Source organism: Rhineura floridana, chromosome 3 (assembly GCF_030035675.1).
Source record: "Rhineura floridana isolate rRhiFlo1 chromosome 3, rRhiFlo1.hap2, whole genome shotgun sequence".
Taxonomy (NCBI): domain Eukaryota; kingdom Metazoa; phylum Chordata; class Lepidosauria; order Squamata; family Rhineuridae; genus Rhineura; species Rhineura floridana.
Genome location: NC_084482.1, coordinates 199438367 through 199459583, shown reverse-complemented (window position 1 = coordinate 199459583; position 21217 = coordinate 199438367). Strand labels below are relative to the sequence as shown.

At 46.7% G+C, this 21217-nt stretch overlaps 2 protein-coding genes across 2 annotated transcripts in view; both read left to right on the top strand.

Annotated features, from left to right (window-relative positions):
• LOC133378868 (uncharacterized) overlaps positions 1-5829 on the top strand; it is a 36459-nt gene extending 30630 nt beyond the window's left edge. The window contains exon 17 of the mRNA XM_061613482.1: positions 4325-5829. Within this exon, the coding sequence (XP_061469466.1) occupies positions 4325-4812 (488 nt within the window). The 3' untranslated portion in view covers positions 4813-5829. The remainder of the gene's footprint in view (positions 1-4324) is intronic.
• Positions 5830-7510: 1681 nt separating this feature from the next.
• The window catches only part of LOC133378867 (uncharacterized), a 55076-nt gene continuing 41369 nt past the window's right edge, over positions 7511-21217 (top strand). The window contains exons 1-5 of the mRNA XM_061613481.1: positions 7511-8225; positions 15926-16021; positions 16301-16531; positions 18454-18476; positions 20520-20638. Coding sequence (XP_061469465.1) covers positions 7800-8225; positions 15926-16021; positions 16301-16531; positions 18454-18476; positions 20520-20638 — 895 coding nt within the window. The 5' untranslated portion in view covers positions 7511-7799. The remainder of the gene's footprint in view (positions 8226-15925; positions 16022-16300; positions 16532-18453; positions 18477-20519; positions 20639-21217) is intronic.

The following is a 21217-nucleotide window of genomic DNA, read 5'->3' as shown; positions in this document are numbered from 1 at the left end:
AAATCAGCTCTTTGCGTCTCTCACTGAAGCTACATTTTTTCTTCATACATAGAGACCAAGAGGACATTATCCTAACCTAGGAGTGTGGGGAGAAAGACATTCCCCCTTTTAGGTCCTTCTGAGTATTTCCTAGCCTAAGAAAAATCAGCCACTTTGCCAGGACTGCAAAGGGAGACTCTAGCAACACTCCTGGCTCCATTAACCATCCCCTGTGCAAACTCCCAATCTCACAAGATGGGAGGGAAACTGCTGGTTGTGATGGCAGAAGTTCAGCCTGGCCTTGTGCTGGATTTTTTTAAAAGGATATTCTAACAGCTGGAAAAGGTGCAGGAATGGGCAGCATTAATCAGACTCTTGCAGGATTTCCATTTCTTGCTTTTTTTGTTGTTGTTATGTGCCTTCTAGTCGGTTACGACTTACGGGGACCCTATGAATCAGGGACCTCCAATAGCATCTGTCATGAACCACCCTGTTCAAATTTTGTAAGTTCAGGTCTGTGACTTCCTTTATGCAATCAATCCATCTCTTGTTTGGCCTTCCTCTTTTTCTACTCCCTTCTGTTTTTCCCAGCATTATTGTCTTTTTGAGTGAATCATGTCTTCTTATGATGTGTCCAAAGTATGATAACCTCTGTTTCATTTCACCCGATTATTTGTCTTTTTTGCAGTCCATGGTATGCGCAAAGCTCTCCTCCAACACCATATTTCAAATGATTTTTCTCTTACCCGCTTTTTTCACTGTCCAACTTTCACATCCATACACAGAGATCGGGAAAACCATGGTCTGAATGATCCTGACTTTACTGTTCAGTGATACATCTTTGCATTTGAGGACCTTTTCTAGTTCTCTCATAGCTGCCCTCCCCAGTCCTAGCCTTCTTCTGATTTCTTGACTATTGTCTCCATTTTGGTTAATGACTGTGCCGAGGTACTGATAACCCTTGACAAGTTCAATGTCCTCATTGTCTACTTTAAAGTTACATAAATCTTCTGTTGTCATTACTTAGGGCCTGATCACATGGCGGTATAATCTGGATCTGATGTTTTTTGCAGATCCTTTTAATTTGGACCGTTTGCATGACGTTTTTGCCAACTCGCGTACATTGAGTTGCTTTTGCCCTTAACTCCGGATTAAATCGATGCGACAAAAACCTGAAATTACTTTTAAAATCTGCACCTGCTTTGGTGCGCTTCTACTGTGTATTACCTTTTAAGTGATTTTTTTTTGGCTGCGCAGTTTCTTCACCATTAGATCCTCCCCTTTATCTGCCCCTTTAACTGTCTCTGGGCATCATTTTGTTTCTTGCTGTTGAGAAAGCAACTTCCGGTCACTCTTGCCTTCCTTTCTCCTGCTTTCTCCTGCTTCCCCCCAATACAATTCCCCCCCCTCCTTTAAACAAAATCACATTGATCCAAATTATTCACCCTAGACAACTCCGTGAGGGTAGCAGGAAAGAGCTGGAGCTCAGGAAATTCCTTCCTGGGGAAATCTTGCTTGCCCTGCTGCCAGAGAGGGAGACTCCCCTTCAGCCTTGGCTGGCTGTCTCGCTTGAGCTGTGTGTGTGGGGGGGGGGTCCGCAACCTGCTACACGCCGCTCGCTGGAGCTACACCCAGGCTTGGAGCACGCGCAGCCACGGCAAGAGGAGGCTGGTGAAGGCGACACTGGCGTACTTTGTAAGTACCCAAAAGCGCAGGGGAAAGGGGAGCTGCCTTGGCGTCTCATCCCAGCATCTGCTCCACTTGGTCAATGCTTCCTTTAGTAGCCGCTTTTAATTGTTTGGGGGTTTTTATGTTTCCCAGAATGCATGCTGAGGCTTGTCCCGGGATGCCAAAGGCACACCAATCTCACGCAGGGACAGCCTAACAGCCACGGGTGGGAGCAGGGGGGACGGGAGAAAGCCTGCACCGCAGGGAAGGGGGTAGCTGTAGGTTATTTCCTTTCTTTCAAGTGCCTATTCCTCCCTTCGTTTAGGGAAACACCACCCCCTCCCCGCCTCTGCAGTTAACATGCTAATGTGTGGGTGCGGCAACAAGGAAACGCTGATAGCAATAAACGCACACACGTGTGAATGCTAACAAGAAAAACAGCCAATTTATTCGTAGCGAGGGTGGAAGTATGTGAACTGTCAAAATTCATCACGATGGAAAAAGCAGCATTTTTAATGTGGATCTTGGCTCATATGTGAACCAGCCCTTAGTCTTCTTTACATTCAGCTGTAGTCCTGCTTTTGTGCTTTCCTCTTTAACTTTCATCAGCATTTGTTTCAAATCATTACTGGTTTCTGCTAGTAGTATGGTATCATCTGCATATCTTAAATTATTGATATTTCTCCCTCCAATTTTCACATCTCCTTCAACTTGGTCCAATCCTGCGTTCCATATGATATGTTCTGTGTATCGATTAAACAAATAGGGTGATAAAATACACCCCTGGCTCACACCCTTTCCGATTGGGATCCAGACGGTTTCTCCATATTCTGTCCTTACAGCAGCCTCCTGTCCAGAGTATAGGTTGCACATCACGACAATCAGATGCTGGGGCACCCCCATTTCTTTCAAAGCATTCCGTAGTTTTTCATGATCTACAAAGTCAAAGGCTTTGCTGTAATCTATAAAGCACAGGGTGATTTTCTTCTGAAATTCCTTGGTCCGTTCCATTATCCAACGTATGTTTGCGATATGGACTCTGGTGCCTTTTTCCTTTCTAAATCCAGCTTGGACATCTGGCTTTTCTCGCTCCATATATGGTAAGAGCCTCTGTTGTAGAATCTTGAGCATTACTTTACTTGCAAGGGATATTAAGGCAATCGTTCGGTAATTACTGCATTCCCTGAGATCCCCTTTCTTTGGAATTGGGATGTATATTGAATGCTTCCAGTCTTTGGGCCATTGTTTAGTTTTCCATATTTATGGACAAATGTTTGTCAAAATTTGGACAGATTCAGTCTCAGTTGCTTGTAGCAACGCTATTGGTATGCCATCTGTTCATGGTATTCTTCCAAGTATTTTAAGAGCAGCTTTCACCTCACATTCTAAAGTTTCTGGTTCTTCATTATACAGTTCCTCCATGAATGAATCTGTTATCCTGGCATCTCTTTTATAGGGTTCTTCAGTGTATTGCTTCCATCTGCCTTTTATTTCATCTCTGTCAGTCAGTGTGTTCCCCTGTTGATTATTCAACATCCCTACTCTTCGTTTAAATTTCCCTTTCATTTTTCGATCTTTTGGAATAGGGTTTTTGTTCTACCCTTTTTGTTGTCCTCTTCTATTTCTATACAATAACTATTATAATAGTTCTCTTTGTCCCTATGTACTAGTTGCTGTATTGTTGCATTTAGGGTTCTGACCGTGTTTCTATTTCCTTTCGCTTTTGCGTTCCTTCTGTCTTTAACCATTTTATGAGTTTCTTCAGTCATCCATTGAGGTCTTTCTCTCTTTTTAACAAGAGGTATTGTCTTTGCATTCTTCCCGGATCATGTCTCTGACTTCACTCCATAGTTCTCTTGGTTCTCTGTCAACTAAGTTTAAAGCCTCAAATCTGTTCCTTATTTGATCTTTATATTCTTGTGGGATGTTATTTAAATTGCATTTTGGCATTATGATTGCTTTGTTGTTCTTCTTTTGCTTTACTCTGATTTTCGATACAACCAGTTCATGCTTTACAAGCCACATAACCCAGTGGCCATTTATCAAAGCAAAGGCACCCTCATTTTCTCTTGGACGACCAAATAGCCAGTTTTCACAGGGAGTGTCAATCTTTCCTCCTTCTGCACTTTTGTAACCAGGAGGGCAGAGAAATAGCTTTTATGGGTATCTCTGTTGTTGCTTTTTGTAGACTACCATGAATGGTGCGATATAAAATAACTGAAACTTGGGTCATGGCTACAAGGCTGTTCTCTGCCAGGAGCTTTTCCTGAGTGTCCCAAAGTGGACTTTCTTGAAAGCTGGAAGAGACTGAGCTATGAATCAGGGAGTACCTACTTTGTCTCTCGCCTCTGCTACCAACAAAATGGGTGGCCTTAGGCCAGCCACTCTTCCTCAGCCTCACTCCTCCCATCTGAAATACGGGAATAATAATTTTGATTTACCTGACAGAGTCCTTGTAAGGATTATAATTAGATAATGCACATGAAGTGCTTTGAAAATGTGAAAGGGCGGACAAATCTGAATCATCATTATTAACAAAGAGAAGCATCCAATTCCTGAATTCACCACATGGAAGTCCTGTTAATTGCAGAGGGAGTTTCTCCTGTCATGCATCTAGTTGTAAGCCAATCCCTCATTTGATGTTGCTTGTCTTCTCTTTTCTGATCTGCTCCCACAGAAAATATAACTTTGGATCCAGCCACAGCCCATCCCCGCCTCTACGTGTCTGAGGATCTCAACAGTGTGACATGGGGAGGAAAATGTCTCACTCTGCGCAACAATGCTGAGAAAATTGACGTATACGTGCTGGGATATTATGGATTCACTGCAGGCAGACACTTCTGGGAAGTCACTGTGGAAAGTGTGGAAATATGGGCTGTGGGGGTTGCCATTAAGGGTCTGTCCTCTTGTGAAGGAATCTGGCATATGGGGAAGTGGGTAAGGGGATACAGGGCTAATTGCTCCCGTATCTCCCTTCCTGTGTCCCTGAGGGAGGAGCCCAAGAGGATCCGAGTGGCTCTGAACTGCGAAGGGGGACGGGTGGCCTTTTACGATGCTGACAGAGCAGCCCTTCTCTACACATTCCAGGCAACCTCATTCTCCAGAGAGACCCTTTGGCCCTGGTTTTGTGTAATAAATGAAGGCCGCCTGGCACTCCTTGCTTAAGGGTGAAGTCAAATTACATAAGCTGACTGTAGTTGTGACACATGTGCAGCCTCCCCTCCCCCCTCAGGTTCAAGCTCAGAGGAGACTTTGGGCTGGTTCATACAGGGACTTGCTGTGAGATTGATGCTACTTCCGTGCTCATTTAATTTGAAGGGGTCACATGACGTTGCAGGCAAGGCGAAGGTATGTCGCTGCTTTCCCCTTTTAATCCATCTTAAACCAATCCACTGAGAATGCAAAAAGTGAAGGAAAAACTGTCTCCACTTCGCTGCATTCCTGCATGTGGGTGCTTTGCTCCGATGTTTTTTGCTGGGTACTCCCCTTTTTCTGCCCACGAAACTCTCCAGGAATTTCATTTTGTTTCCATCAACTTAACCAGGTGCTTCCGGTTGCACTAGCCTTCCTTTCCCCCGATGTGACAGAACATGTCTGCACACACACTGTCGCCCTAAAAATTGCATTTCATACGTACTTAGTAAAAAAAGGGTTTTTTTCCTACAAATGAGAGCCAGTGTGGTATAGTGGTTAAGGTGTTGGACTATGACCTGGGAGACCAGGGTTCAAATCCCCACACAGCCAGGAAGCTCACTGGGTGACCTTGGACCAGGTACCGCCTCTCGGCCTCAGAGGGAGGCAATGGGAAACCCCCTCTGAATACCGCTTACCATGAAAACCCTATCCATAGGGTCGCCATAAGTCGGGATCGACCTGAAGGCAGCACATTTCATTTTTTTTTACTCTAAATGTTGCTGCAGGTACTTGTCCTGCTCTTCCACCTCAGCCAGGTACAGCGCCGGTTTCTCGGTGCGCTCCGTGGGGTGGACCTGGCAGGGGCTTCCCTCCTCAGCAACTTCCAGCTCAGCCTGTTGGCAGCAACTGCCATGGTCTGAGGCAGTGGTTCTCAAAACTTTTTGGTTCGTGGCGCACTGTAAAACATAAAAAAATTTCTGGAGCACTTCGTGTACAAAATTAAAAATATATTAATTGATCATGGATGTAATAAATCTATACAAATGGGTTTCTTCTCTTTTTTAAAATATACTTTCATAATATTCGCGGCACACCTAGTCACCTCTTGCGGCGCACCGTTTAAGAATCACTGGTCTAAGGAGACAGTGGCGGGGGCCTGGCAGGCAGACTGAGGCTCAATGGTGATGCCTGAGTAACTGCTGGCTATAGCTGTCACTGCCTGCATGGCCTGGCAGGGCTCACTGAAGCAGAAGCAGTGGTTGCTGGGCGCCTGCTGAAGGCCAGGCTGGGCAGTCGCAATGTGGATACTCCGAAGGGACTAAACATGTACATTTGGGATAGGGCCACAAGGAAACAGCGATACTAAACCTTTCCAGAGGAATGTTGATTGTGTGAATGGAAAACTGGATTGGGGGATAGGAAGTGTGAACCTTGCAAATGTATTGCTATGCCAAAAGCTGTGAAGTTCAACCTCTGTGTGAATCAGTCCTTCATCTCCAAGAATATACCATATTTGCAGAACAGTGATTGGCTAGTCCTTGGGTCAGTCATGATGCAACTCCCCCTGATGATCAGGCCAGCTCTACACCCAGCTCTGATTGGCTGGCTCCTGGGTCAGTCAGAAAGCCTGCCTGTTGTCCCTCCCTCATGCTCCAGACAGCTTTCCCATAGAATCCAGCTATGTTTGTGGTCCAGGAGGAGCAAAGATGGAAAGAAGGAAACAAACAAGCAAAAAAACTCTACACTCATTCCTGTTTCGATGAAGGTTTTCCTCCAGATTTCCTGAGTCTGATTTGCATCTCTCTCCAGATAATGCCAACATCCATCCTGAATAAAAGCAGAACTCTTAAATGGGTGTCACTCCAACCTCCCTCAACGTCAATCTTGCGCTCACTTTCTTTTCTTCCCCAAGCACCACAGTTACAAGCAAACTCTTCATCTGAAGAGGCTCGTTTGTTTTGCAAGAAGAGTCTGCTCTGAAAGGGCCTTGAAGCCCTCTGCAAAATGTTAACATACAGGCAAAAGATATCAGAATCCACAAGGAGCCAGAATATGTAGCTCAGTGCCCTTGTAGGGCCAGTTTGTGGTGGATTTGTAATTGCCTTAATTGTTTTGTATTTTTTGCATTTAAAAATGTACAAAAATTAAGGCAAAATAAAATCCACACTTCAGCACATATCAAATACAATGGCAGAGAAAAATTTGAACCAGCATCAAAATTGAAAATAATTGTTTTATAATACTTGTTCTTTTCATTTATTAGGAATAATGTAATAATACTGTACTACTATACAGCAAGAAAAATAAAACAAGTAAAAAGATCACTTCCCTCCAAAAACAACCGATCATATTCTGGCCACGAGGAAACTCATCCTTCTGGGAAAGCCTGTAAACATTAAAAGTAAAGTTTTTAATGTTAATAGTTCTGACAGACTGAAGATGAGATGGGAGAGGGGTGGGGCTGGGAAAGAGTTGGACCTGCAGAGCAGATTAAAAATCCACCAGCATCCATCAGATGCCATGTAGTTCCAGCATTGACCTTTTTGCACATTACACGTTCGGACATTGGGTGAAGTGGATGTCAAAACAGTCAACTAAGAATATAGCCCAGGAGAAGAGGATTGGGCTGTGATGCTCTTGGGCGTTTTCCATCTGCGCATTGTGGCCTGCAGCCAGACACGTGTGTGGATGGAGCATTTGGGTGGGAGGGGCTTGAGGGCCTCAGATTCATTCCTCGGCTTTCAAAGTAGTTTCTGGCTGACTGAAAGGTTAATACGAAACACTCTTATCTCCAGCTTTCGTCGGAAAACAGCTCCTCAAATAAGCAACTACTGTATAATTATGCCCGTTTTTAAAAAAATATTTTTCCTTATCAGAGAGACTGCGTTTCAGCTAACTTCCCATCTCAGGGCAGCAAACAGTCACCACCACGTTTAAATTCCCCGGGAAAGAAACGGCCAGTTGCTGACGAAAAAGAAAGGAAACGAAACTCATTCTGTCTTCCTGGTGGGGCTGTCATGGCTGATCTCTGGGGTCCCGTCCAGGATCTCTGCGAGGAAGCCACATGTTCCATCTGCCTGGAGTATTTCTGGGATCCAGTGATCATCCCCGAGTGCGGGCACAACTTCTGCCGAGCCTGCCTTAGGCGGTGCTGGGGGAAATCCGAGGCAGAGGCTTCCTGCCCTCAGTGCAGAGAAAGGGTTCAGCGAAGCAGCATTAGGCCGAACCGGCAGCTGGCAGACATTGCAGAAATCGCCAGGAAGCTCAGCCTGCAGCGGGGAAAGGGGGCGGAAGGAAAGGGGAGAGTCTGCGAGAAGCACCAAGAGCCCCTGAAACTCTTCTGCAAGGACGATGAAGCGCCCATCTGTGTGGTGTGTGACAGATCCAAGGAGCACAAAGATCACGAGGTGATTCCTCTGGAGGAGGCTTCCCAGGAGTACAAGGTAGGAGGAGATCACTCTGGATCTGGAGAGAGGAAAGGGAGAGCATTGCACCAAAAGATCGTAGTGTAGACGACAACGCCAATAGAGAATTCAGGAAAGCTCCTTTGCAACGTTATAAAAAATAACATTCTGAAACCTTGTCTAAGCCACCCCAATCTCTGAGGGGTGCGTGACTTCCAGGGGTTCCAGCAGTTATCTAGGATTTGGTTTCCTTGGAAAGAAGGTCAGCAAAGGCTATGGTTTTTTGTTTACACACACACACACACACACATATATAGCCTGAGCGTAATATGGAGGGGTTCACGGCATTAGCAGTCCATCAGATCTTGCTCCCCAAAGGCCAACAAAGCTTTGGGGGTTCCTTCAAACACAGGGAGCAAGCCAGCCTCTTTGTCTGTTTCCAGCTCCTTTCTCAGACTGCCACTAACACAGACCACCTTTTGGCTCCAGTGGGAGGCGGCCTCCAGCCGGGTGATGGTGGGGGAGGCCCTTTCTCCTGAAAGAGGTCTTATGGCTCGGGTTGCTCTCCTGGCCCAGCCTTGCACATGTTAAGGAGGGCACTTGACAGAATCCATCCACTTCTGAATCCATCCACTTCTGAATGGAACTGGTTTGAACAAGAGAGCAGGTTTCTTGCACTGTGGATGCCGCTTCCAGATTCAAGGTTACAGGCTGGAAAGGGGACTGCTAGAAATCATCCATCTCAATCTCCAAATCCTATAGATCCTATATATCCCCATCAATAGGAGTGTACCTATATTGCATCTGAAATATAAAAGTGATGAAAAGGTTGAGCATTGCACGCTGCATAGTTTTGTATAATGAGTCCTGTGCTTTTGGACTTTGACCACACCAGGCCAAACTTTGGGATCTCACTTAATACATGCAAAATGTACCTCCTTTGGGGGAAAACAAAGCAACCAAATGACACCTTCTCCTAAGGAAAAGCTAAAGTGAGGAGGGGTTAGTTTACAAAAAGACAAGTAGGATCAAGTGACATGAGACAGCTTTATTAATTTGTAAATGGTTTGGAAAAAGTGGAAATAAAAATATTTGCCTCATAATTTATTATGATTTTATTTTTATATACTACATTTATGTCCCGCCTTTCCTCCAAGGAACTCGGTGTAGCAGATGTGGTCTGTCTCCTGCATTTTATGCTAAGAACAACCCTGTGATGTAGTTTTGGCTGGGAGATAGTGACTGGTTCATGTCCGGCTAGATCCACAGACTAGGTGACAAATAATAATAATAAATAATAAATTTTATTTTTCAGCCGCCTATCTGTCCGGGACACTCTAGGCGACGAACAACAAGAATAAAAACAATACATATAGATCAACATAATCAAATTTTAAGCTAAAAAACCATTCATTAATTCAAAAGTAACATAAATTAATCTGTCCCAATCTTGTAGGCCTGCCTGAACAGCCAGATCTTCAAGGCTCGGCGATAGCTGGACAGGGAGGGAGCATGTCTGAGATCGAAAGGGAGAGAGTTCCAGAGGGTGGGGGCCACAACAGAGAATGCCCTCTCTCTGGTCCGCACCAGCCTGGCTGTTCTCACAGGTGGGACCAAGAGAAGGTCTTGCGAGGCTGATCTTGTCAGGCGGCATAATCGGTGATTCTGGAGGCATTCCTTCAGATATACTGGGCCGAAACCGTATAGGGTTTTAAAGGTCAGCACCAACACCTTGAATTGGGCCCGGTAGACAACTGGTAGCCAGTGAAGATCTAATAGCACTGGGGTGATATGATCCCAGCGACGGCTATGCGTAATCAAGCGTGCTGCCGCGTTCTGTACCAGCTGTAATTTCCGGACCGTTTTCAAGGGTAACCCCACGTAGAGCGCATTGCAGTAGTCTAAGCGAGAGGAGACCAGGGCATGTATCACCTGAGGCAGCAGGTGAACAGGAAGATAGGGACGCAGTCTCCGTATCAGATGTAATTGATACCAAGCTGCCCGGCTCACTGCTGTAATCTGAGCCTCCATGGACAGCTGGGAGTCAAGTATGACCCCAAGACTGTGGACCTGGTCCTTCAGGGGTAAACTTACCCCATCAAGCATCAGGTCAGTAATTCCTAATTTCCTTTTATCTCCCACAAGTAATACCTCAGTCTTGTCGGGGTTCAGCTTCAGCCTATTCTCTCCCATCCATCCACTTACGGATTCTAGGCACTTGGACATGGTATTCACAGCCAACTCCGGTGAGGACTTAAAGGAGAGATAGAGCTGAGTGTCATCTGCGTACTGATGGCACTGCAACCCAAAACTCCTGATGATTGCTCCCAGCGGTTTCACATAGATGTTGAATAGCATGGGAGAGAGGATAGAACCCTGTGGCACTCCACAATGAAGAGGCCAAGGGTCTGAAACCTCATCTCCCAATGCCACCCGTTGCTGCCTATCCGAGAGATAGGAACGGAACCACTGCAAGACAGTGCCTCCTATTCCTAATCCCTCTAGGCAGTTTAAAAGGATACCGTGGTCAACGGTATCGAAAGCCGCTGAGAGGTCCAGGAGGACAAGGAAGGTGTATTCACCCCTATCCAATGCCCTCTGCATATCATCCACCAGAGCGACCAAGGCTGTTTCCGTACCATGACCAGTCCTAAAACCCGATTGGTATGGATCTAAATAATCTGTTTCCTCCAAGTGTGTCTGTAATTGCGCAGCCACCACCCTCTCAATCACCTTGCCCAAGAATGGTAAATTAGAGACTGGGCGAAAGTTGTTTAACTCTTGGGGATCCAAGGATGGTTTTTTTTAAGATGGGCTTTATTACCGCTTCCTTGAGGGCTGATGGCATTGCACCCTCTTGTAAGGATGCATTCACCACCGCCTTGATCCCTTCGCCCAGTCTCTCTTTACAGCTCATGATGAGCCATGATGGGCAAGGATCAACCAGACAGGTGGTCGGCTTCACAGTACAGAGCACCTTGTGCACTTCCTCAGAGAGAAGAGGCTGAAACCAATCCCAACAGACCGGAATGCAACTGACCGACTCTGGCCCACTTCCTGTCTCCACGGCAAGCGGAAGCGTGCTCTTCAGACGTTCGATTTTATCAGCAAAGTGTTTAGCAAAAGTATCACAGGAGATTTTAGAATGTTCCATGGGTTCCTGAGCAACTGGACCGACCAGGCTTCGGACCACTTGGAACAATCTCCTGGGACAACACTCTGCCGACGCAATAGAGGCAGCAAAGAAATTTTTCTTTGCTGCCTTTGTTGTCACCTGGTAGGCAGCTATTGCTGCTCTAACCCGTGTCCGATCGTCTTCAGTGCAAGATTTCCGCCACCGGCGCTCAAGTCGTCTCACCTCCTGTCTCAGACCCCGCAGCCGTGGTGTATACCAAGGTGCTGTCTGAGTTCTGTTCAGGGGGAGAGGATGTTTCGGAGCCACCTGGTCCACCGCCCTGGTGATCTCCTTATTCCACTCCATCACCAGGGATTCGACCGGGCGTCCTTCAGTCAGCTCCATATCCCCCAGCGCATTCAGGAATCCTTTGGGCTCCATCAGGCGTCTGGGGCGGACCATTCTAATAGGTCCTTGTCCCCTGCGGAGGGCGTGCGGCATCGAGAGATCTATATTCACCAGATAGTGATCTGACCATGACACGGGGTTAGAAGAATTCACCCTCATTTTCAGAGCACTATCCTCCCCTCCCGAGACAAACACAAGGTCGAGAGCATGACCGGCTACATGGGTAGGCCCTATATTACTAAGGTGCAGATCCCAGGAAGTCATGGTTTCCATGAAATCCCGAGGGGCTCCTGTGAGGACAGCCTCGGCATGTACGTTGAAATCCCCCATCACCACAAGATTGGGGGAGAGCAATCGCACAGCCGAGACTACCTCGAGCACCTCAGTCAGGGATTCTGCTGCGCAGCGGGGTGGGCGGTACACAAGCAGAATCCCTAAACTGCCCTTTGGGCCCAACCTCCAGTACATGCAATCAACAAACTTCGTCTCGTGGAGAGGGGGTCTGGCGAAACACAAAGATTCCTGGTAGATAACTGCCACTCCCCCTCCCCACCTCCCAATCCTCAGCTGCTGTGCATATCGGAAACCGGCTGGGCACATGGCCTCAAGTATAGGAGCTGAGGCCTCATCCAGCCATGTCTCCATAATACACACCAGGTCTGCGTCCTCATCCAGGATCATATCCTGGATGAGTGATGTTTTCTGTACCACAGACCTGGCGTTACACAACAGCAATCGAAGATTGGATGGAGTTCTGCTTCCCCCAGTTATCTTCTGGTGGTAAACAGGCCCGGAACAAGGGATGGATATTAAGCATCTATCCCTAGTTCCCCGATGCCGGCTTGGCCTGCTACCCACGCCCCTACAGAATCTGCCGCCTAGCCTTTCAATATTGTGGCCCCCCACCCTCCACCGCCCCCACACACTAACCCCCTCTGATCTACACATAGCTCCCTCCGGTACGCCGACAGGCAGGCCTTCTCCTTCGGTAACAGTAAAAACAGTAAAACAACCCCCCACCCCCCAAAAAAAGAAGCAGCAAAACAAAACAAAAGACAAAAACCCAGGCCACCTCAGCCAGCCGGCTTATGTATCCCTCCAAAGAGGGACAGGTGATGGAAATTAGTCCCAGCTGGCTGGGTACCTGGGACCTGGTCCTGCAGGAGGCACGTCTGCCAGGCAGCAGTCCCACTGGGAAGGGTGGTGGAGGTGGTGTTCCAACAGTAGCAGCAACAGCAGGCTCTCCTTCCCTGGGTGGCAATGTTCTCCTTCTTCCTGCAGGCACTGGGTCTCCCAGGCCACCTCAGCCAGCCGGCTTATGTATCCCTCCAAAGAGGGACAGGTGATGGAAATTAGTCCCAGCTGGCTGGGTACCTGGGACCTGGTCCTGCAGGAGGCACGTCTGCCAGGCAGCAGTCCCACTGGGAAGGGTGGTGGAGGTGGTGTTCCAACAGTAGCAGCAACAGCAGGCTCTCCTTCCCTGGGTGGTGATGTTCTTCTTCCTGCAGGCACTGGGTCTCCCAGGCCACCTCAGCCAGCCGGCTTATGTATCCCTCCAAAGAGGGACAGGTGATGGAAATTAGTCCCAGCTGGCTGGGTACCTGGGACCTGGTCCTGCAGGAGGCACGTCTGCCAGGCAGCAGTCCCACTGGGAAGGGTGGTGGAGGTGGTGTTCCAACAGCAGCACCAACAGCAGGCTCTCCTTCCCTGGGTGGCGATGTTCTCCTTCTTCCTGCAGGCACTGGGTTTCCAAATGACGAGGGCTGCTGCCTTCGTGGCCTGCTGCTTGTGAGCTTCCCAGAGTCCTCAGCCTGGTCATGGTTGAACAACTGAGTGATGGGACTCGGCCAGTGGATCCTTGGCCTGACCCAGCAGGGCTTTCACCATGGTTGTCCTAGCGGTTCAGGGAGGAGGTGGGGAAATAGGTCATGGGTGTGTTGCTTTGCAGAAACAAAGGAACAGCACAATCTAATGTATGTTTACTTATATACACATAACTCCGCCTACTCACTCCAACCTTTCGTATCTCCCACCAACCCACAGTCATACTAGTGATTTGACTGCAGCTCTCCACCGAGGGCTTGTGGAGAGGGTGTGCATGGGTGGGTATAAAAGTGGGTGATTGCTGTAGGGCAGCCTTTCCCAACCAGTGTGCCTCCAGATGTTGTTGGACCACAACTCCCATCTTCCTGACCATTGGCATGCTAGCTGAGGCTGATGGGAGTTGTGGTCCAACAACATCTGGAGGCACACTGGTTGGGAAAGGCAGTTGTAGGGTGTTTATTTGAAGATGCAGAAGAAGATATGTCTACTAGTTCTTAAATCAATATGTTGACATCAGAACATGATACCTGTGAGGTGTCCTGCTGGTACTGCATCTGCCAGTCCTAATACAGGAAAAGGAGCAGGAGCAGTCCAGCTTTTTGCCAATATAGACAGTGTCCATGGTACGCAGTACCTCAATTTGAACAGGGGGATGAAGCATTCGATAGCTCCAGAGGTTTTAGAAAATAAAGGTGGCACAACTGCACCTCTGCCACAGGTCCCGAGTGCCAAAGGTGTTCAAAATAAAGCACCAGCAGTTTGCGCGCTGCTCTCTTCTCTACGCTGTCTTCTTGCAACCTTGCAGGAACCTGTTCATGCCGCTGCTCATGCTGCCCTCATGTTTAACAGGCCCAAGCAAGAACACCTGCTTATCAGTGGAGCCTGGTACATCAAGGCCATAGGCCTGGGAAGGTTGGGGAGTACGTGACAGTTAGGCGTGAAAACTCCAGAAAGCATTTCTTCATCTGAAAGCCCCCTGACTGGCTAATGAATTCCTGGCTGTTGCTGGGGATTTCCCCATAAGTATAGGTTTCAAACTTTAGCCTTTGTTCCCCAATGTCCCTCAGAGGTTGCAATGCTACCTGAGTGGGGTTCCACCTTCCCATCCACTATCCGGACTTTATATCTCTGGAGAGATGTGGAACTATGAAGCTATTTTGCTGTTTACCTCTTTGTAAGTATAGAATAGGCTAGGCACTTTTGTTGTTTTTGTCTGGGACTGTAACTCTCTGTATTTTTACCTGGTCCTCAGGGGTGTGAGTTTTAAGGAACAAATTTGCTGCTGTATTTGTGCACTTATATTTTATTTAATAAAGCTACCTCTTATTTACTAGTGTGTGTTGCAGGAGTACTGTGGCCCTGAATCTAGTACCTTGGCTACTTAACCACGGACTACCGTATATTTGAGTATTTTGCCTAAGGCTCCAGGACAAGGAGTGCTCTTTTGGCTCTTGTCTGTTGGAATCCTTGGCAAATCTATTTCTGGTACTTTAGGTTGACCAGGTTAAGGGGTGGTGGCACCTTGCAGGGTTGGTGTTGGTTTACACAGACCTGGTAAGGGAGGCATGGATTTGTGCCTTGCCAGGATCAATTGCCCTGGGTTTGGGAATTGAGTCCTGGGACTGAACCAGAGCAGATTCATGACAGGATGCACAGGTAAGTCCTGCCCCCAATGTCCTCCACCCTGCATGCAGGCTGGAAGAACTCCCCTGTAAGGTAATTCCTCCAGTACTGGAGGCCTTCAAGAGGCACCTGGACAGGTACCTGTCAGGAATGCTTTGAGTTGGAATCCTGCATTGAACAGGTGGTTGGACTCGATTGCCTTATAGGCCCCTTCCAACTCTACGGTTCAATGATTCTTTGAAAGAGTCCAGCATTTGTGGCTTTTTGTTTTTTTAAAAAAGTCGAGTAAGGGGGGGATGATAGAGCTGTATAAGATTATGCATTGTGTGGAGAAAGGGGGGGAATCCAAGATTTAGCAGTTGTAGCTACCTAAGTTCTACTCAGAGTAGGTCCAGTGACATCAATGAACCTAAGTTAGCCATGTCCATCAGTTTCAACTCTTGAGGAGAACTAGAATGGGATACAAGATTTAAAAAAACACACCAATATTTCTCTGCTCTAACATAGGACAGCTCTTGAGAATTTAGACCTGGAGCTGGTGGGAAGGAGCTCTGTGTCTGCCCCATCCTCAAGGGGGTGTTAATCCCATATTGGATCCAGTAGCTCATTCAGTCTCCTTGTAAGTTATAATGGGATGATGGCACTTCGGAGACCTCCACAAAAGACCCTGGAATGCAGGGCAGAAAGGAAGGATATTGTTCAGCCTTCCTTTTATAATATGTTACAACTCCAAAAATATAACCAAACTGGAACTTTGTTTTCTCTTCAGGATCAGATCAGCGGCTGCCTAGACAATCTGAGGCAGGACAGAGAGAGAATCCTGACATTCAAAGCAGATACTGAAAAGGAAAACCAAGATCTGCTTGTAAGTGTGGTTGTTCCTGGGAAGTGCAAATGGTACAATAGCCTCAATATCTGGGGAAATTCAATATGAACTGCAGAAAGAGGTCAGCTATTTAGAATGGCCTGATCTCCCACAGAACACGAAAGACTGTTGGGGCAGAGGCTCTTTTCCTGCTGGTGAGATCTCTGCAAAAAGTGCTTCCAAGGGGATTCTCATAACTGATCTTTTGAGACTGCCAAGTCAGGTTATAGTTATTATTCCTAATATTGGCCCGCTGTTCTTTCCATTTTCTTGTTGCAGAAACAAACAGAATCAGAGAGGGAAAAGATGATGGCTGAGTTCAGACGACTGCACCAATTTCTGGAAGTACAAGAGCAACTTCTGCTGGCCGAGATGGAAGAAGTGGAGAAGGAGATTGCAAAGGAAAGGGATGAGCACCTGGCCAGACTCTCTGAGGAACTCTCCTCTCTTGAAAGCGTCATCCAGGAGATGGAGGACAAGCGTCAGCAGCCAGCCAGTGAACTCCTGCAGGTAAACTCTGTTCCTCGGGTGACAGAGGAAAGTGTACCACTTCATGCTACCGACAGGGGGATACCATTTTTGAATCCTGTCCCACATAAAAAAGCCAAGTAGCACATCAGGAGGAAAAGGCTCTATCCTAATTCCTTGCCCACACTACTATGCTTGTTTTAATTTACATGTACCTTTTATTGTTACCTAAAGGAGCCTTCATAAATATGATTCACTAACTGCTGGCTGAAGTGACAGACTCTAATCCAGGACCAGGACCCACTTTTAAACCAAATATGCATTCGAGGGACCCATTTCTTAATTTTTTACCATAACCTTGCCTGGCGGTAGTGCTGCTGTTGGGATCAGGCCATGACCTGGTAGAGGATTCCAACCAATGCTCTATCTGACCACCCCTTTCCCACCTCATCTTGTGTGGCTTCAGCCCAGGCTGCTCTCCAAGGCAAGGCTGGCTTTAGTCCTTTGGGTGCCTCCTTCACCTACCTGAGAACTGAGGGGGCCCAGTTAATGGTGCTGATAATAAGGTCTGTTACCTGTAGGAGCATCCAAGAGAAATAACTCAGGGCCTTTACCTTAGAGTGGACTATTCTGAACTTAGGGCTTCTGTTTAACATGGATGGCGTCTGAGGTGATTTTCTGCTCTCTGCAGACAAGTTCCCTCCTAATGCCTCCCAACTGGATGGGTTCTGTTGCCTTCTTGCCTCACTTGTTGGCTTCCCAGAGGTCCCTTTCTAGCTGGTGGGCAGCAGGAGCTGAAACAGATTTTATGATAAGCCATAGTCTACATCAAATGTACCCCCCCTTGCTGGGTGCCCATCTGCTCTTCTTCATATGTTCACACCCAGCTGAAGGGCACAGGGTCCTGGCGTACAGCACCAGCTGGGTAACTATGACATTTATTTCAAAGGACATCTAGAAGTTAGGTCATGCTAGGGTACTACATAAGCTGGAGGATGTTAGAAAGAGTCTAAATCATCAGTTATGATGGATATTAAGCTCCGGATGAAGCACTGTGCATCATTTCAGGTGCAGTCCTGGGTTAGTGGTGTTTTATCACTGGTTATGTTTTTCTGCCTGTCCTGAAGGGTTGCTAATGTGTTAAATTGAACCCAGATTATTCTCCACATTAACAGTTAAGAACAAAGGATGTGTCCTGCTAAAGTCTCTCTTGTTGTTAAGAATGCAAAAGAGGTTAGAGTACCCTGTGCTGGCATGTGGACGTTTTGGCAGAATGCCCTGCAGGGCAAGGTGGACAACGGGTGGGTGGGATGGGAATGCTGAAGTGTTTGGGTGAGTTGGCAGAACAAAACACAACTGGGAAGTAAAAAAAAACCCCTAAAAAACCCCTAAAAACCAAGTAGGCATCCTTGTACTTCACTCAAAGTGCTGCTTTTTGCCATATAATTCAGTTATCTTATAATTATAGTTCTCTGCATATTTGGGGTGTGTGTGTTTTGTTTTATCCAATGGATAGATACTGCTGCTGTTTCCCTTGTCTGCCACTGCTGGGCCGGCTTCCTCTTTCTGTTCCTTCTAGAGGGGCTTTTCTTGCTTTGTGTGTGTCTCTGCCGGTTTGGAGATGGGCATTTGCCTCCCATCTTTTCTCCTGGGCCCTTTTTAGAAGGCCAAGAAGAGAGAGGATTGAAGTTTTGCTTTGTGATTTGTTAATGTATTTTATTGGATGTTGTAACTGCTGTTTTCTGTAAATTGTATTGTTTTTATTGATGTATTTTTATATTTGTGTTAATTTTTTTTTGTAAGCCGCCTTGAGGGCCTTTTGGCCAAAAGGCGGGGTAGAAATAAACAACAATAATAATAATAATAATACACCTCACTCTGCTTCAGCTGTTGAGTAGTTAAAATAGTCCACTTAGTGTTCTGTAGGGAAATGGCTTCACTGGATTTCTTCTCTTTTTCTCCAGGATATTGGAAGCTTCTTGCAGAGGTAAGCTAAAACAACAACAGCCTGGTGTAAGGAAAGCTCTTTTTTCACATGTTAAAAACATGCCCTCCAAATCTTACAGGGAAAGTTCAACTAAAAAATCATTTTCATTCAGAAAACCGTCCATATGCTCATTTATTTATTAAATTTATATACCGCCCCATAGCCGAAGCTCTCTGGGCGGTGCACAACAGACAAACAACCAATATACAATTAAAACCATATGTTAAACAACTTTAAAATAGATTCATTATACCATAAATCAAACATAATTAAACACAGAAGTAACTAAAAAAAACAACTCAATACAAGATAATAAATATTAAAATTAAATTAGTTAAGATATTAGGATGTGATATTAAAAGTATTAAAATATTAAAATATCAAAACATTAAAATGCCTGGGAGAAGAGGAAGGTTTTTACCTGGCGCCGAAAAGATAATAATGTTGGAGCCAGGCGTACCTCATCAGAAAGAGTATTCCACAGTTCGGGAGCCACCACTGAGAAGGCCCTTTTTCTCGTTGTCACCTTCCGGGCTTCTCTCTGAGTAGGCACCCGGAGGAGGGCCTTTGATGTTGAGCGCAGTGTACAGGTAGGTTTGTATCAGGAGAGGCGTTCCAACAAGTATTGCGGTCCCAAGCCGTTTAGGGCTTTATAAGTTAGAACCAGCACTTTGAATCGAGCTCAGAAACATATGGGCAACCAGTGCAAGCGGGCCAGAGTCGGACCGTCTAGTCCCTGTTAATAGTCTGGCCGCTGCATTTTGCACGAGCTGTAGCTTCCGAACCGTCTTCAAAGGCAGCCCCACGTAGAGTGCATTGCAGTAGTCTAGTTTAGAGGTTACCAGTGCATGGACAACTGACGCAAGGTTGCCCCAGTCCAGATAGCGGCGTAGTTGGGCCACCAGCCGAAGCTGGTAGAAAGCACTCCGTGCCACCGAGGCTACCTATGCCTCTAGTGACAGGGATGGTTCTAAAAGAACTCCCAAACTACGGACCTGCTCCTTCAGGGGGAATGCAACCCCATCCAGGACAGGATGAACATCCACCATCTGTTCAGGAGAACCACCTACTAACAGCATCTCAGTCTTGTCTGGATTGAGCCTCAATTTATTTGCTCTCATCCAGTCCATTATCGCAGCCAAGCATCGGTTCAGCACCTTGACAGCCTCACCTTAAAAAAATGGAGAAGTAGAGCTGCGTGTCATCAGCATACTGGTGGCAATGCACTCCAAAACTCCTGATGACGGCACCCAGTGGCTTCATGTAGATGTTAAAAAGCATGGGGGATAGTACTGACCCCTGTGGAACTCCATATTGGAGAGCCCAGGGTGCCGAGCAAAATTCCCCAAGCACTACCTTCTGGAGACGACCCGCCAGGTAGGAGCAGAACCACTGCCAGGCAGTGCCTCCAACTCCCAGATCAGCGAGTCTCCCCAGAAGGATACCATGGTCGATGGTATCAAAAGCCGCTGAGAGATCAAGGAGAATCAACAGAGTTACACTCCCCCTGTCTTTCTACCGACACAGGTCATCATACAGGGCGACCAAGGCCGTCTCCGTGCCAAAACCGGGCCTGAAACCCGATTGAAATAGATCCAGATAATCGGTCTCATCCAAATCGCCTGCATATGCTGCAGTATTCTACGCTTATGTTTTAAAAGCATACAAGCCAAAGTTATTTTGATCTGTTCTTCCCTTTTAAAATTGTTAATTCCAAATGGATCTAGGCCTAAAATCTCTTTCTAAGGATTCTATTTTTCATTCTGTTTCAGCAAATTACATTGTATATATTACTTTGACATATCTTTGAATATTTGCTTCTATATATTAGAAGTCTTTGCCTTTAGAATTGTTCCCTAACTTGTTTCATACTATAGATCCACATCTGGATGTTGCTTTGCACCATGGTAAAAACCCTGATTTCAACTCGCCATAATATATCCATGATGTGGAGATTAACTGACATCGGGACAAGGCCTCTGGCTTTAAAGAAAGGTCCTTGCATTGGAGGGATGGTGAGTTAATGTTGTGTTTCTCCACCAGGTCTCTGGCAAAGGAGGAGTTTCAGAGTCCCTCAGCTTTTCCTCCTGATCTGAAGTGGAGGATCTGGGATTTTTGCGATATAAATCCCTTCCTGGAGGGTGTCATGAAGCAATTCAGAGGTAATAAGAATGGCTGCAAAGATTTTATATTGAATGTTAAATATTGTGCATGAAAAGGCTCCGGGTCATTTGTACTATCTGCAGGGCCAGGAAAATGGGACAGTTGAGTGTCAATTGAAAAAGGAATTATATTATGGTCAAATTTACTCCTTCAAACTGCATTCTTCCCATTTGTATCTATTAGTGCTTCAACATTTTGTTTAACAGTGTGAGTTAGGAGTGAAACAGTGAGTTCATAGCACCCACTCCATATGGCAGCCTGAATTTTCACTCCCACCAAAAAAGGGACCACTCAGAGAGTGTTGGCACCACGCAGACTTATTGTCCATTTCCCCAGTTAGGGAAGGCTGAGCTTGGAGCTGCCCCCTCACCAGTGAAGCAGCTCAGCTGATATAGGAGCTGGAGGTTCCACCCCTCTCCGCCAGGCCTTGATCTGCTCAGGTTCCTTACAATCACCTCACCCTTCTCCAAGCAGCGGCACAGACAGCTGTCCAGGCACTGGAGCCCAGAAGCTTCTGCTTGGCTTAGTGTCTCCTCCGTTACAGTGGTCCTAGGAATGATAGGCTGGGGGGGGGGAAG